General features: G+C 38.9%; 1 protein-coding gene across 11 annotated transcripts in view; it reads left to right on the plus strand.

Moving 5' to 3' along the window:
• The window catches only part of ARB2A (ARB2 cotranscriptional regulator A), a 244,356-nt gene that overhangs the window by 166,639 nt on the left and 60,716 nt on the right, over nt 1-17,001 (plus strand). For 8 of the 11 annotated variants that reach the window (XM_015849692.2, XM_085527908.1, XM_015849699.2 and 5 more), the window contains one exon: nt 13,843-13,959. The exons of the other annotated variants lie outside the window; for them this stretch is intronic. In XM_015849692.2, coding sequence (XP_015705178.2) covers nt 13,843-13,959 — 117 coding nt within the window. The remainder of the gene's footprint in view (nt 1-13,842; nt 13,960-17,001) is intronic. 11 annotated transcript variants of the gene reach the window in all.

A 17,001-nucleotide genomic window follows, 5' to 3' on the forward strand; every position in this document is an offset into this window, starting at 1 on the left:
TGTGATACGTTGGTTATAAGAATGTGGATTTTCTAATTATTCCTGCATGAAAATGTAGTATTTTGGGGGAGGGGGGGCAGTTTTATCTGCAAGCTGATGTTTAGTAATTGATCTGTGGTTTCGCAGGAGCGAGCATTACCTAGTTTTTCTTTATTGGTTCATAAGCAGAAAGGAAAGAAATGCTCAATCAATACAGAACAGTTCTTTTTGTATTCACCATTTTATAATTTGAAATCTTACTTTGTTAGTACTAACAGTCTATGAGCATTGAGATGCCAGAACTGCTATAATAGGATTTTCCCCCTCCTAGCAGGATGTTGCTCATGGCTATAGAAAGTTAATTTCAGATCCTGATACACTTGCATTAATTTTTGAGACATTGGCTGAGTGTAGTACAGTGAAGAAAAACATGAACACCACACCACTATGCTGTAGCTAATCGTTTATTACCTCAAGCCAAAGGAAGCAGTGTTAATGTGCAGGCCACAATGTCTGGGGAAAAAAAAAAAAAAAGAAAGAAAGTAAAAAAAAAAAAAGAAAGAAAGAAAGAACAAAAAATAAGTAGGAAACTGACAGAAAAGGTCTCCCAGTTTTCTTCCTGAGGGTCTTGAGAAGAGGACCAAGAAGGAAAAGGAGAAACAATAGCTTCGTCGTGTCACAAAAGCTCATGTCTGCTGCTGTTTAAATGGGTCCTGGCATACTTGGGAGACCGCATTTGCACATTCAAATAATATTTTACAATGAGTATACAGTACTTACTGAATAATCCCACTTTTGTGTAAGAAAACTCATCTTTATGATTGCTTAAAAGTGTGATTTCGATTTGAAAAGCAAGCAGTTTAGGTGCCTATCATCTACAATATGCAGCATACCTCAGTAAAGCATTTATATTCTTTGGAGTATTTGCTGACAAAAGGAGCGGTGTTGTCTCTTCAGTTGCCAGTAAGGGATCTGTTGACTCCACAGCTATGTAAAAACCTCTCATCAGCACCTATTTTAATCAGCAAGAACTTTACTATAAATCATTATCAGAAAAAGCATTGTGCTACACTTTTATACCAATACATTTATTTTGAAATTAATAGGGAAAAATAGTACAGAGTCTGTGCTTGAGATGGACTAATAAGCGTGCCCATGAGACTTTCCTTTTTAAGCACTAAATGAAAGCTTTTGCATTGCTAACAGGCTACAAAAGTTGCTTAGGTAATAAGACTCTTTTTCTCTTATCAGTAAAAAAGAAAAGGGGAGGGATGGGATGGCTCAAGGGATTGGTAATCAGATTACAAAGTCTTTCACTTCTAGGTCACTGGTTCAAATCTGCCCCCTGTTTAGTAGTGACCAAAAGCTGTTCCCAGCTGATGGCTTTTCAGTAGCCTTTGTGAAATGCATTAGTGATCTATATCCAATGTCTAGTGAAAATCACTGCGAGCAGTTGTGTTGGGAGTCTCAACTGAGACCCTTTAAGTAGGAATAAATGACCTACTCACACACTGAAGGGTTTGGCGTTTTATTTTCCAGAAAATAATTTTAATAAGTTAGTGGAGCAGTGCAGCTGAATCTGCACTGTCACAGCTGTTCTTGGCTTCAATAGCGAAGCCTGCTTCGCAGGACTGTCACTATCACTTCTCGCTTAGCACTGCCTCTAAAAGCCAGCTTTCTTAAGAACTGGATTGCTAACCCCCAATTTGAGTTGCATGATATCACTCCAATTTACTTCCATATTTGCCTAGAGAGATACCAAAGTAATTGCAAGGAAAAAAAAAAGAAAAAAAAAAAGGAAAAAAAAAAAGAACTAAAAAGAAAATTACTAAATTTGTTTGTCTTAGAAGAAATGTCATACTTATTAGTAAAATTGATTCTGACATATAGAGTGTGAAAACATTTTTATTGATGGTTTTAGTGCTGTGCTAGTGCTGAGGAAGCTATGAGACTGCAACTTTGGTAGGCTTCTCCTGCTATATGTGCTCAAAGGAATGTTGGAAGGGTGTTTAAAATGTATTACTGAAAACGAGGGAAAACAGAGAATATTCCACAATTCCTGCAAAAGAACCTTTTTGTGTACACATTAGCTAGTGCCATCTCTTGCTAGGTTTTATTGTCAGATATTTAAATGATACGTTTACAGACTTTGCTCTTGTCAGCATTTTGAAGTGCTGTTTTCCTTCAGGTGGGGGAGAATGTAATTTCTGGTTCATTAATACATGAACATGAAACAACTGTTCTGTGTACTTGGTACATTTCCATGGGAATCACTTTGTCAGTTTAGAGGATTTTTTTTTTAGTCTGCAGGGATGCACGTAAACCATTATGAAACTGTGGCTCTTTCCCCAAAATTAAATAAAGAAAAACTGCATTTTGTTCCACGCCGTAGGAATGCTGCATCTACAACACTGTAGATATTTTTGTACAGAGAGCAGAACTAGGTATTTCATCAATCATAAATGAAGCGTGGTTTGATCAAACAGATCGCATCCACCATCTCCTTCATTACCTGCATGAGCCTCTGCCAGGACGGCAGTGGTAGCACTCAGCCTGCAAAGCACACTGCCTGTGCCTGCTGGCAGCAGCTCAGTTCTGGGCTTCAGGCTCCGTCCTGTGTGATACAGTGCACTTGTGATGGATGCTCTGTAGAGCTAAGGATTTCTGTGAGTACCTGTTGTTTTATCTCACACATTTCTTTTGCTCTTAACACTCACTGAGCACATGCATCTGCTCTCCTATGCCAGGCAGACTGTCTTTAGGGCAACTGTGTGGGAAAGAAGTTGGTGAGAGATCTTGTGATGGCTGGGGACACATAAGGATTTGGTGCTGGGAGTGTCATTGTTCTGGTCAGTGCCTTCAAATACGAATTTGAAAAGAAACAAGAAATATAAACCATGTCAGCTGTGGGGCTGCAGTAATCATAGACAGACAGAACTGTACAATATCCCAGGTTGGAAGGGGCCCATGAGGATCATCAAGGTCAACTTCTGTCTCCACACAGCACCACCCAGCGTTCAAACCCTACATTTAAGAGCACTGTCCAAGTGCTCCCTGAGCTCCAGCACTGAGGCCGTGCCCACAGCCCTGTGCAGCCCATTCCATGCCCACCACCCTCTGGTGCAGACCCTTTCCCTGTCCCCCAGCTGCCCCTCCCCTGGCACAGCTCCATGCCATACCCTGTCACTGTCACACACCAGAGCTCACACACCTTCCGCTCCCTACAAGGAGCTGCAGCCGCCATGATGGCTCCCCTCAGCTCCTCTCCTCTGCACATTGCACAGCAAAGGACCTCAGACACTCTTGACACGTCTTCCCCGCCAGTCTCTTCACCATTTCAGTCCCAGTCAGAGGCTGAAGCAATACCAGGAGGTTTGTGTCTGGAGCCGGAGGCACAGGTCAAAAAGTGCAAGCGTGAAAAAAGAAACCTCAATTAACATGTTTGCATATGTTCAAAATGCACCTTCTGCAGATACCACGTGTCTTGGAAATCTACAGGACAGTCTTGTCAGAGCAGGCTGGCACCTGCATCTCTATCATAGAACACTGAGGTTGGAAAATGCCCCTGAAATCCTCAAGCCCAATTGCTAACCTTGTAGACATAGGATACACACTTACAGCACAGGGGGTGAGGGTGTGAAGCGCCACTGGGCTTCATGGAGCCACTCTATCCAGGAGTGAGGGTTTGGAAGCCAGAACCCTTCCTTCCATAAGTTCACACAGAGGTTACAGGGGGAAAAAAAATTAAACTGAAAACATTGGCTGCACAGCTGTTAAGCTCAAAACATTTCCCTTTCAAGTCTGCTGTGAACGTTTGCTCCTGTTCCACCGGGGAACTCAGTGTTCCAGCTGGTACTTCAAGCCCACTGCTTTAAGATGCACCAGAAATGCTTCAGGAACAGGCAAAAGGACCAACATGCGGGACTGAGCTCCTCAGAGCAAGGCTTGTTTGTGCCTCGTTTTTCTTGTGAACCTAACGAGCATTTTAGAAAACACCAGTTAGCACAGGTAGCCTCCCAGTGGGGCATTCATCCCAGTGTGACCATGCTTAGTGATTCAGCTTAGGAGTACCTTTACATGGCTATAAGAGCCATATCACATGTGGAGGAGTGTGAAATGAGGCCTGTCTGGTGTGTTGGGTTGTTTAACAGGACTTTGGACAAAAAGGAACAGAATTAAAGCTCACAGTTGCTTTTGCTCTTAGCATTGCTTATGAAACTTAGGAGATCAGAGGGTCATGGGGAATATCTTGCTAGTGATGTGTAATGGTTTGGAAATAAACACCAGGGGTGGCTCCAGCTGCCTTTGATCTAACTAAATGGCTATTATGTATATTCTATTTAACTTATTTTAAAATTAGGCAAAGAGCACACAAGAATGCTTCTCTGCGTGCTAGATGCCTGAACTTCCAACTGTGTGCTCAGGACCAAACAAAAGGGAAATGGTTCTCTTTCAAGGAGCTTATCATTTGGTAGATATATAACACAAAGCAGGCACGAAATGCTGTGGGAAAGAGGAACTGACTTTCTACTTTATTCCATATTTTTAACATTTTGCATTTTTATTGATGAGGGCCAGAATTTGCTGATTTCACACAGCGTCTTTTTGGCTGTGATTTTCATTTTTTTAAGTGGAACTTCTTAAGTCAAAAGTGATGAGCTCTTGGCTTAAAAAAGATGGATAAGAAGTTAAATCCACAGTAGGCCTTTTTGACAAAGCTCGTCAGAAACTTTGAAGAGCATGTGCAGAAAGTTTAGCAGACATCAGCTGCGATATAGCGCAGGGGTGTCTGATGGTCCCAGTCTTGTGGCACCCTGGTGAGCTCCACAGGAGTGTCACCATGGGAAAATGGGATTGTTCAGGCCCTGCCTGGTGGCAGTATCCACTGTCCCAAAATGCAGGCACTGTGGCATTCAATAGACTCTTAGTGTCTTAAATGAGCCTCCTTGTTCTTCTGTTGACTCAACATTACCTGGCATAACTTCTCTGACTCATAATGTGTCATAAATACTTGGAGATGATCTGTGGTGTTTGATTAACCAGCTCTTAGTGAGAGCAGCAGGAAAACAATAAAGCACGCTCTCCTTTAGGTTATTCAGCAGTAATCATGGTGATATGGTCATCATCTATGATGATGACCAGGCTTGGCCCAGGATCACTGAGCACACCAGGAAAATAAACACAAAATTAGCATTTCTTCACAACCTGTAGTGAGCCATTTGCCATTCCCCAACTGCAAAGAGAGGGATCTTTATGAGTTTATGTATGTGACACCAAAACCTTCAGTTTACATACACTCTGGCCCAGAGGCCTTGCTTGTGGGACGCTGCTCCTTCCTGAATTTTCTCAGAAACTGCAAGAGTCAAAACTGAAGCTTCAAAGGACAGGAATGGTGAATGTTGTCATATCTGCTTGTTGAAGAGGAAATCCATCAGTCTGTGTTTAAATAACAAGGGTCTTAGACTTCATGTCCATCTGTGAGGTGCTGAGTTGAGCATTCAGCTTTTCCTTATTTTCGAAGTCAGGCCCTTTCAGAAAAAAATAATGTATTTCCTGATGTACAGAAGTACGGTCAGCTTTTAAAAGTTCCTGCTCAACCAACATTAATAATCTAAGGAGGACTTGCATTTAAACTTACACAGTTTTCTGTTTCTGTAAATACATAGTTCACTGAAAAACATGCTACAATGATATTTACCTAAAACTTATAAAAATTTCCAAGAACTGCTTGCATCAAAGCAATGAAGAAGGAATACCTTTTTGCTCTGTTGCATTCAATACTTAATGCAGAAAGAGTGATCTGATAGTTTCACATTCGTTTAACTAATAGGATTGTTCACTTGTAGACTGAGTTCTGGATTTACACGTTATTAAAACATGCTATTTTCATAACTTTCTTCAGGCCACATTTTTCATTAGATATGAGCCATTATTTTCATGATGGTATAATATCAAAACAAAAATCCAACTGCTTCTATTGTTTTATTTTCAAGACCTGTATACTAATGTTTTTGTTAAACACTGGCTTTCAGAAAGCGTTTAACTGATTTGTTATCACAGAAATTTAAGTATTCATTCCATATTTACCTTTATCTCACTAATATTCAAGAGCCTGCATATTCAAGTTCAAGGCTTTTTAGAGGTTTTCACCCCACTGGGTGGAGGGCTGGAGGAGCCCACTAAGACAGGCTAAAAGTAAATGACTGGTTTTATTGGTCTGTTGTATATACATACGAGTTGTTTAGACTCCAAAAAGCTGGTTCACTGCAGTTTAAAATAATTTGTTTGTTCAGCTCAAACAAGTTGTCTTTGGAGGAATAGCGTGAGGGGCTTATTTCTGTCCAGCACCGTTTTCTGATTGATTGCCAATCACTCAAAGTAGCAATCTCAGTGATACTGATCGGGATCAGATCCCCAGGGCTGAAAGTTCCTACAGTGTGTTGTCTGGCAGAGGAGCAGATGAGTGTCTCTGACCTGGAACAATCATATCCCTTGAATGGGTGGACCAGATGGACAAAGTTTGTAGCCGCGTTAGTAGCCCTGCTTCTGTCTGCTGCCAGCCCTTTGCAGAGTCTAAGCAAGCTGCAAGTTATCATGGTTGGTCTGAGTTATCGTGATGAAGTCTCAGGCACTGTTCAGCAACGAGCGCACATACAACTGTGCAGCTCTTGAAGGGATGTCAGCTGTAGAACACTGCTTGTGGTCGTCTGTACTGACTGCTGTCCTTCAGATTGCTGGTAAACTGTGCCCACGTTAGCTTCAAAATCAGAATGTGCTGAAAGAAGGAAGCATTCAAATCTTAGGTATAAAGTGAGCAAGGCTATGAAGTATAGTTTGTGCAAAACTGAGTCCAGGCAACAGGCAGAAACACCAGAAGTACCTCTGTTTCCTAGACCACATAGATCTTGGCCTGTTTGGAATCTGCCATATTTTAAACTTTCATACAGTGGTGAGTCTGGATGGTTCTGATTACTTCTGGCAGTTTACTAATGGCTTTGCTTTATTTTTGTTTTATTTTATTTTATTTTAAACAAGGCATGACACTCAAGTCAAGGTAAGCCAAGAAAAAGCAAAGGTGTGACCTACAGCATAAGGATTTACTGGCAAAGATGTATCAGCTAAGAGCTTGAAAAAATCCTTTGCCACCCCAGCCAAGATAATTATGTTAGCAAAACCTCTAGTGCAGGTTTTGCATAGCAGTTCCAACAGAAGAATGCTTTTGCTGGCTTAGCTTGTGTCATTTGGAGATGCAATGCAGCTTCCTGCCAGAAAACCTCCTGCATCTTTATTAAGAGGACTGCTGACAGAGACACATGGTAAAGCCAGAGCAGCAGAGGATCTTCTACTGTGCTGCTGGTTGAGGCGTGATCATGCGCTCACGACTTCTGCCACTGCACAAGTCCAAATTAGCTGTGAATAGAAAATGAGCTGCATTTTAGCAAACTGAGCCAGTTTTTCAAATATGATTTTCCTGCAGCTCTTGTTCTGTAGTGGTCATAACCAAGATACCTTTAAGCAACCTGGCTCGAGTATCAGATGCTTTTTAACATTAGCACTTGTGAATTCAGGCTGCTTCCTGGCAGCATGAATTGCCCTTGGGGAGCTCCACTAGCATAAGACACAGCCATTTATGAGCTCTTGTATTAGAGGCAAGCCAATGTCCCCATACTGCAGTCAGCAACAATACTGAAAATTAAACTCATCAGACTTCACTGCCTGTTCCCAGCTGAGACAACTGAAAGTTGGTCACCCTGCAAAATGTTGTTGGTTTGTTGGGTTTTTGTTTGGTTGGGGCTTTTTTGTGTGTTTTTTGTTGTTGTTGTTTGCTTTGTTTGCTTTTTGGGGGTGGGGGAGTTGAGAGGAGGGAAAGCAGGGAGATGTACAGAGATTTCCTCAGTTCTGCAGTTCTGGAGCAACAGGTTCCTGCTCATAGGAAGGAGTACCAGCTGGTAGACTGCAGCCAGGCCTAGCTGATCCACACATCTGCTCCTGTCCTTCAGTAGCTGGAAGGCAGATCTCCCAGCAGCATTTACAAGAGGAAGCTGAGGGCAGGCTTCATGGCCATGGCAGTTCCTCACAGGGAGCAGAGGAGCAGAGCTGAGCTCTACTTTCTGGGGATACTGACAGTGCCTGAGGGACCTGCTGCCCATAGTCCTATAACATCTCTTAGCACAAAAGTGTGTGTCTGGGAACATGGTGTACTCCAGGTTATTACAGGTCTTCAAAGGCTTTTCTCCTCTAAGCTTTCCGTTAAGACAGTGAGGATAAGAGAATCTAAAGAACTGCAGTACTAAGTTTAAAGTTTTAATGGAGTGTGAGGCTGGAGCTCTTGTACTGGAGGTCCATGAGTTCTTGCGTTGTTCATAAAATATAACCAGCAGAATTTTGTGTACAAGATGGGAGAGAAGAGGGTTGGTTTGGGTTTTGTTATTTTTTATATATTTTTAACTGAGCTATGCATAAGGGAGATGACCCCTGCACTTATTTTAGAAGTATATGTTTTGCTTATCATGGTTTGTTCTAATGTAGGTTATGTGTCAAAATTATCAGTAGAGATTCTGAAACAGAAATAAATGTACATTCTGAACTGTGACAAGTCCTAGACTCTGTTCTCCAGAACAATGTGTCCTAATATATTTATACATTATTATTTTTACAATGCGATGTATTGATTTAGAAAGCCATCACAACTGTAGGTGTAGCACCCGATAAGTCTTTCAGTAAAATATCTGAAAATACATGGCTGTGGTCATTGTCATTCTATGACTGCGTATGCAAATGTTTTCTTTTGGTCTTTAAAAACTGAGGAATCGAATGCTTTGTCTACTGCAGGTATTTTAGCACATCTGTGAATAAATGAAGGGAAAATCATTCTCAGTGCTTATTGAAAATGGGAACTAGTGTGATTTACTTTGGATTACGTATGATGTTTGTTATATGGTGTTCTGGTGTAATTGCTCTGGAATTCTAGTCCCTAACAAATGATATTTTATCAAAAATTGAGGATATGACGAAAAACAGAGTATTTAAAAAATTCAGGAACTGCATCCAGGAAGCAATGAAAAGTCTGAGAATCACAGACCAACAAACTCATGCTACAGACAAGAGAATAATGTGCTTCTTGGTGAAGAGTAGTCTTTCTGAGTTCCGGAAGGGCACATCCTGAGACAGATCTGTTACTTGGTTTGTATGGAACTGAGTGAAAGGAGAGCTGAAGAGGGTCTTGGAAGGGTAGTCCTGCACCAAATTCCCTGGAGAGCACACAGGATTCTTAGGAATCTGCATGTCCTTTCAAAAGTGTTAAATAAAATTTTCTCACTCACGCACCACTCCTTGTGGGTGATTTCTTCTCTCTTCCTATCTACCACTGCTGTTAAATATTTTGCATAGTCCAATTGATGCCATTGTGACCCACTAGAATTTCTTCTGCACGTCTGGAAATCATTCAGTGCATTTGGACAGAGGCTTCCAGTTCAGTTTCCTCTGAAAGGAATTCACTTAGCACATGCCAAAGCCTCTTAAAACTCAAACTAGTGTGAGGCAACTGGAGACAATGGAAGTATTTGTGTCAAATTTAGTTTTGCTCCAAGCCAAATTCTTGTTGTAGACATACCCATTCAAACCCAGTACACACCACATAAATACCATACCACAACTGAAATTGCAGCGGAAGGCAGGGGAAATAGATGAAAGGTTTTCTTAAAAGATCAAGAGAAAGAGACTTTGGGGGCATTTTTTAAATATTTATCAATTTTTCCTGATTCCCAATTACAGGTGACTCAAAGGAGTTATTATTTCCTAAATACCAAGTGATGGCAGTTGACTTGATTGAGCCCATATAAGTACAAAAGGTTTGGGGTTTTTTACCTGTCTTCCACCAGAGAAGTTTTAATCTTCAGTAATTTTAATTTTGTTAGAATAGGTATAAAGAACATGGGATCGTTGCTCAGTTTCACCTAAAGAATAACTGGAACATTCATGGATTTTCATGTTTGCAACATAACACTTTTGATTCTCCTTTTAATATGTTGATGCTCACACTTGAGTGCTATCTTGCAAAACACACTGCATGCCAAAGTTACATCTCATCATCTATTCTAAATATTTGTATGCACAGTTAACGTATTACATGTGTGTTAGGAGACTATGTTTTATATGCACACACAATATATTATGAAGGTATCAATCTTTTTTCATTACAAAGTTACGGTAATTGTATAATATTACCTTACAGAAGGCAGCCATCCAACATTGTGAACAACTTAGAAGTAAATCTCTTGTTAAATTGACTAATAAGCATGTCAGTAATATAGTTGAACTTGGTGAAGGTTTTAAGTTTTAAGGGCTTTCAATTTGTGCTCATGGAAGTGATTGAGTTGAACACTTGTGTAACACTTGTCCCTGGCAAAATAAACAAATGAATTTTCAACCAATAGTAGATAGACACCTTTCAAAGAGGCCTGAATGCTTTCTGAATTCTTACAGTGAATACTGCTCTGGGAATATGCCTTGTGCACATGAAGAAATGTGAAGCAGTAATGATGCAATTAAAAAAATACAAAACTAACTGTACTGTGACCACAAAATAGAGACTAAATAGAAATTTCGTAATAGAAGACATGGTTGAGAAAGTCAAGGGGACCTAGAGTTGTGCAGTCAAAGGAGAAAGTGGCACAGAAGAGTCTATTTAACTGCTCTTGGTTATGAATGAATTTTTGAAAGAAGGAATATAAGGACAGAGGCGTAGGAACTCCAAGCCATCCTGTGAAGAGGTACATTTGGAGATTGCTTCCTGTAAGATCTGGTCTGAGGAAAATAAGTTGAGATTTGAAAACTGGCATAGAGGAGGAAAGTAAGTAATTCTCAGGCTGTGAGAATCAGGTTTATGTGAAACCTATTGATGCACAAAGAGTGTAAACTACAAAATGAACTTCAGATAAATTCCCTAGGTCTTTATCTGCAATTGTTTCAGTGGAAAAAAATATGTATTTACATTTGTAACAATGTAAATAGTCTGTATTATGTTAGAAATCTTTGGTTTTAGTGTATCTGTTGTAAGACTGCACTGGCTGTCTGGGATAAAACTAATCCTGGGAACTGTAAATCATACATCCCATAGCATCCTTCGTTTGGAATTACAGACTTGTATCAAATTTGAATAACAGCTGGCTGCTAATTTTGCAGTGCATGTTAATGTATTTTACTGTAACAATTTTATTCAGCTCAATTAATTTTTAAATTGCATGTGAATTCAAAGCTATTTTAAGTAAAGATATCTATGTTTTAACTCAAAACAGTCAGTCCACTGGATCTGAAGCACTGAAGCTTCTGTGAGCACTTGGACTTCTTTTATCTTCTCACAGGATAAATTTGGGTCCTTGCTAAGAGAATCTATTGTTTGAGAGGCACCAGGATCTATTCTTGTTGATTGTTATTATTAGTTAATATCCTACCATAGCTGAGAATTTGAGCTCTTACAGTAGCAGCTAAGTGAACCAGGTTTGACATTCTGTGTGGTGTGTCACTTAAATATGAACTCATTAGTCTTGTTTAAGTGAATGTTTTATCCTTGTTTCGTTCCCTGTCTACTTTTTCCAGCAGTGTTTTTTGTTTGGTTGGTTGGTTTTTTTGTTTTGTTTTGTTTTTTGTTGTTGTTGTTGTTGTTTTTTCAAGGTCAGTTCATAAGGGAGTAGATATCTACCAAAACTTACTTATTCTGAGCTGAACATGATAACATGTATAACTGAAGCTCAGTCAGACCCCCAATTCCCTCTTTGTTCTGACCCTGGTACTTTCTACACTGCATTAAAAAATACAATTTTTCAGATATTTTGTAGGTCTGAACCACATTTGGGACCCAGTGTAATACTAGTGAGATTATTGTAGATGACAAACAGTGAGTCCAAGTTCTGACAAATAGTCTGGTTGATGATTTCAGATGTGCCTTTAAGACACAGAACATTTAGTTGTGCTCGAGATGTTTATACAGTTTCAGGAAGGAGGTTTATAGTGTAGATAAAGATCTTCATTTTGAGTCTCCACCTTCTTGAGGAGCTCCAAAGTCTCATCCTGAGTTTAGCAGAATCACCAGATTGCCTAAAGACTGCCCTGGGGAAGTCATTGTTACATACAATTCTTATATTTCATAGTGGAGGAAGTTATGCACAACTTTGTGAAACTCAGTGTTCAGAATCAGATGTTTGGCTGAAAATGGCAGTACAGCACTGCAGCTGAATGAAGCCCTGCCTTTTAAAGTAAATGCTATTTTGCCCTAAATTAGTGATTTGCCTCCCTCGCATACATGTGTAAAGAATGTCTTACCCTCCAAATGTTGTAGATATTGTACGTGCACCATGGGAGAGTATCTAAAGAAAAAATATGGGACATACAGAAAGTCTTCGCATGCAGATTACTTTAAAGAGTATCTCCATATCTACTTGCACAGAATTTCCTAAGCTTAGCTGAATTTCTGAATCGTGTAATGCTGACAGAACAGAATACAGAGTACTGGGCAAGGCGGACACCTGATTTTATCTGGAATGAGGAGATCCACGTTTGTAGTCCTTATCCAGTAATGGTGAATGCCTGTCACTTAAAAATTAGATTCACTACAGTTAATTTTAAAAATATATTATGTGAACAAAAATAAAGAAACTTTGATAATGTAGTATTACTGTTGTGTGGGACTGGAAGAATGCAGGGTCAAAAAGGTTTACATTTGTGGTATTTTGAAGATATTGGGAGATTGTTTGTATCAGATATTGATAAATGCTATTTTCACATTGAACACCTGGGTTTAGGTGATTATTTTTGAGTTTCTGATACCAAAAAAAACCATGATTTGCATCCCTTTTGGAGAATTGTTTTTGGAGGTGCAGCCCGTATGCTCATAAGCAGTTAACAGATCATGAACAAAGAATGTCTGGCTTTAGAAATGTTGTATGTGTTGCCATTAATACAAAAGGATGCCAAAAAAACATTAACTTTAGTGTGGCATACCCAGTGATAAAGACACTAGCTGTGAAATGCTGGTTTTATAAGTATAATTCATTATACTTTCTTTGTTCCAGTGTTACAAATTAGGGTCACTTGTGTCAGGAGATTAAAACCTTTTTGTCTCTCTTAGATATCAAACTATTCTTTTTTAGTCCCTTTTATCTTGCAGAGCAGCTCTGAATTCCACAGCATCTTTGTCGTTTCATTCATGTTATTTGCAGCAATCATTTAATTGGTTTTAGTACTAATATTATTTAGTCATACTGTCATTTCCAACAACAGAGACTCTTTAATATGTTACAAATGTTAAGAGGCTCTGTTGTTTGCCTGGTAAGCATATGTATGAGAGAGAGCACAAAGAATTTTGGGGCCATGGTGGGAGTGCGAGGTAGCTAAATTGGGTGGAAAAAGAGAAAAAAAACATACAAGTCAAAGTAAGATTGTACATCTGAAAAACTACAGCAATCTACTGAAAATTAGTAGATGATAGTCTTGAGTAGCTTACAGTGAACCACGGGTACCAGCTTCCCTGTTGAACAGAAATAGGAACTTGGAGAAGCTTGTAAAAGGTGTCCTCAGGGAATCTTCCATTTTTTCACTATGATACCTTTAATCCTAGAATTGTCAAGCCACATGGAAAATAATAGGACTGAATAGTTCAGTCAGTTAAAAGTTAGTATTATTTCTTTTATCAAAAATATTAGGTCTTTCAGTGTTTCTAGAGCTGTTAGAATTTGTATAAACTTTGAAACAAGTGAAGTCAAGTATTGAAATTGCATTACTCTTCCTTTTTTAAGACCACTATCTGTCACTAAGCAGACAGCGCTCAATAGAAATAAAGAACTTAAAGCCAATATTTTTTAACAGATGATTCAGCGAGAGGCAGAAGTAAAGAATAAGGTAACTGCTGTGGCGTTCACAGACTCTGTTCACAACGTGTGGCATCAAGAAGCTGGCAAAACTATTCGAGAGTGGATGCGAGAGGTGAGGACTTTTTTTCAAAGGGTTGGGGCATATACACCTGCGTATGGTTCTATAAACATTTCTTTATCTACTGCCCTCTTCCATTTCTTTAGGCTGCGAAAAAGAGCATGGTTCAAAACTGTGGGAATCATGTCCCCACACCAACCCCTAAAATAACTGAGATGAAAGCAGTTTCTGAGCTTCAAAGCTAACAGTCAAAATAATAAGATTTGGCTCCAGTGTGCAATGTAGAGGCATACGCTATCGTAGCCCAAGTGTTGTCTGGTAACTGGTGCGAAGTCCTGAGAGCAACCAGAACACCCTCCTGGCCCAATACAATGGAGGTAGAAAAGCCCCTTTATGTTCTTTGTGATTCAGCTTGCTGATGTATACAAGTGGCAAAAAAAACTTGCTTTTAAAAGACATGATTTCTTCTGAAGTGCTCTGAGATTTTCTGATGAGAAGTCAAAGTGTACTACTGTAGGAGAGAAACCACTGGTTAGTCCACGATGACCCAGTGGTGATTTATGGGCAGCAAGCACAGTTTTCCACCTTTTAGTGAAGGATAAGTCTTGCATTCATTAATCATTTTAATACTTAAGTATGGGATTGTTGTGATTTAAGTAGGTTTTATTTTAAGTGAGACTAACTGAATTTCTGAGTGCCTTTCTTGACAAAGCAAGCTTGAACCCATGTTTTCTGTGTTCATTCTGGAGTGGTAAAGCAGTAGTTGTGTGTGATAAATACAAACTTTACTGATTTTTTTGTTAGTCCTTACTTTTTTCTTGTGGTTTTAGTGAAACGTTGTATGTAGTCTGCCTACTCTGGACTTAACCTTACCATTTCATAGGCCATGACTGATGAGAGTAGAGAATCACCTGAGATGCAGTCTGACAGCTCTGGCTTAAACATTAAAAATATGAAGAATGGTAACCCCTACAGGCTCTGTCAGAAAAAATCCCCTTTTTCTTTATGGGAAATCAAAACCTTAAAATATATGTTATGTAGTAAAACTGAAATTTTAAATCCTGTAATTTGAATCTGACAACTCCATTTTTCTTTAAGCATTTAGACTCAGTAAGACAAGTGCATTACCTTTAATTTCATTTGCAGAATGTAGATCTCAAAGAATAAGTTAAATGATTAATGGCCTAAAAAGTGGATGGAGTGTCATAACTTACATTAGCATTGAAAATCTCCAATAAGAAAGAAGAACTTTACATATGTGAAGTGTGGCTGAGTGGTATTAAGACTAGCATATCACCTGGATATCTCTTACTTTAATCAGGTTTAAGGCTACTGGTAAAATGAATAATAATTAAAATATACACCTAATCGCTGCCTGTCTGTAGGGCTAATTGCTGTCATTGAAAGAATGAATTGTTAAAAAAGTAATTCTTCATAGAGCTATCTCTCCTGTATCATTGGCAGCCTATTTTTAGTACCTATAGAAGTCATGATTTTTGAATTTATTAGGAGCTGTGATGAATGATAAAACAAATCATCCATTTACATATCTTGACACTGCTTTCGAGAATACTTATTTCTTACAGGCAAGTGTCACATTGTATATAAAAGCTGGTTAATTGTGTGCTAATCTTCTGTATTATCTCCAGCTCTCTGATGTAGTGTTCTATTGGTAGTTAATATTAATTTTACTTATTTCAAATGAATGTAATACTTCATAAAAATTCTACTTCTTTTATAATTTTTACCATCTTACATTTGCAATTTCACATTCAGCTGTTAATTAAAATTATATATGCAAATTGTAAAATGTGTAATACTTTACTACTTTAAACCCCAAAGCCTTTGTGAAATATTCCATTTTAACCATTTTTTACTAAAAAGTTACATTACTGGGTAGTGTGTTTGTTTTTATTTTTTTTTGTCCATCGAGTTCAATAGTTTCATTGATCTACTGTTTCTTACAAAAATCTGCCGTGCTTTGTGAACTTCACTTTCTAATCTCATACAGCAACCCTTCCTTTATGTTGTTCCTGCTCTCCCTGGTCCCAGAACAGTAGGGTTGCCTTGACAAATCTATTCAAAAGCCATTCCTCGGCCTTTATTGGTGGGGACTGAAGCCTTTGAAATTCTCTCCTCACTGCAACACAGCTGACATCTTCTTCCAGACAGAATGAATTAAGGAAATACAATAAGACACTTGATCTACCAGTCAAGGATCTTTCCGCAGTGAGGACAGACTCCATGGTGCACAACTAGGGCAGCAAGCATCTACAAATACACAATACATGCTTGTTTACCGGAATAGCCATCATCCATTTTTACAGTCGTGATTGATGGGATGATTTTTAGAAATCTGTCTGAAAATTCATTCGGTCTTTCCCAGAAAAATGTTGTGGGTGTTGTTTTTTTTTCTTTGATGAAGTTAAATACTTTCTGAGGAAGGCAAAACTCAGATTTGTAATAAGGGAAGCTGTGTAGATCTCGTATTTCAGCTGACACTCCTGTTTAAAAATGTACTTGTTTTATAATTAAGTCTTCAGTTTAATATATTGGACATAGTTTCATCATTAAAGGTGCATTATTTAATACTTTAATTCAGTGACTCCTCTGAATAGTTAGTATTGGGAGCAAAACATTTAAAAACTTAATTGTAAATTCATCCTACTCATAGATTCAGAAGTGAAAGTAAATATTAATGCTTTGTCAACCTAATTCCCCAAAGACCGGTATTTACATTTTTTTAATGTTCGTGCTAATTCACCTCAGTTATATTTTCAATTATTTGTACATTAATCTGCCATCTCAATGGCTTCCACTCAGTTGTAATTTCTTGTATCGTAATCTCACAGCCTTCTCAACACAACGTACTCCATCAGAACTCCCTTACAATTATGACTTCTTGTGGCTTCACCTCATTGTTTGTAAGCAAAAAATTAAAGATAAAAATAAAAAGACATTACAGAGGAAAATGGCTTAATATGTGCAGGGGCTTAGATCAGGTTCCCACTGGTCCAGGGACCTGCTGAAGTCCACTGGCACTCAAAGCAGTGCTTAAAGACGGCACACTACAAATCTCTGAGTTACAGTCTTCCT

Source organism: Coturnix japonica, chromosome Z, assembly GCF_054131305.1.
Source record: "Coturnix japonica strain WE chromosome Z, WE-NBRP24, whole genome shotgun sequence".
Taxonomy (NCBI): domain Eukaryota; kingdom Metazoa; phylum Chordata; class Aves; order Galliformes; family Phasianidae; genus Coturnix; species Coturnix japonica.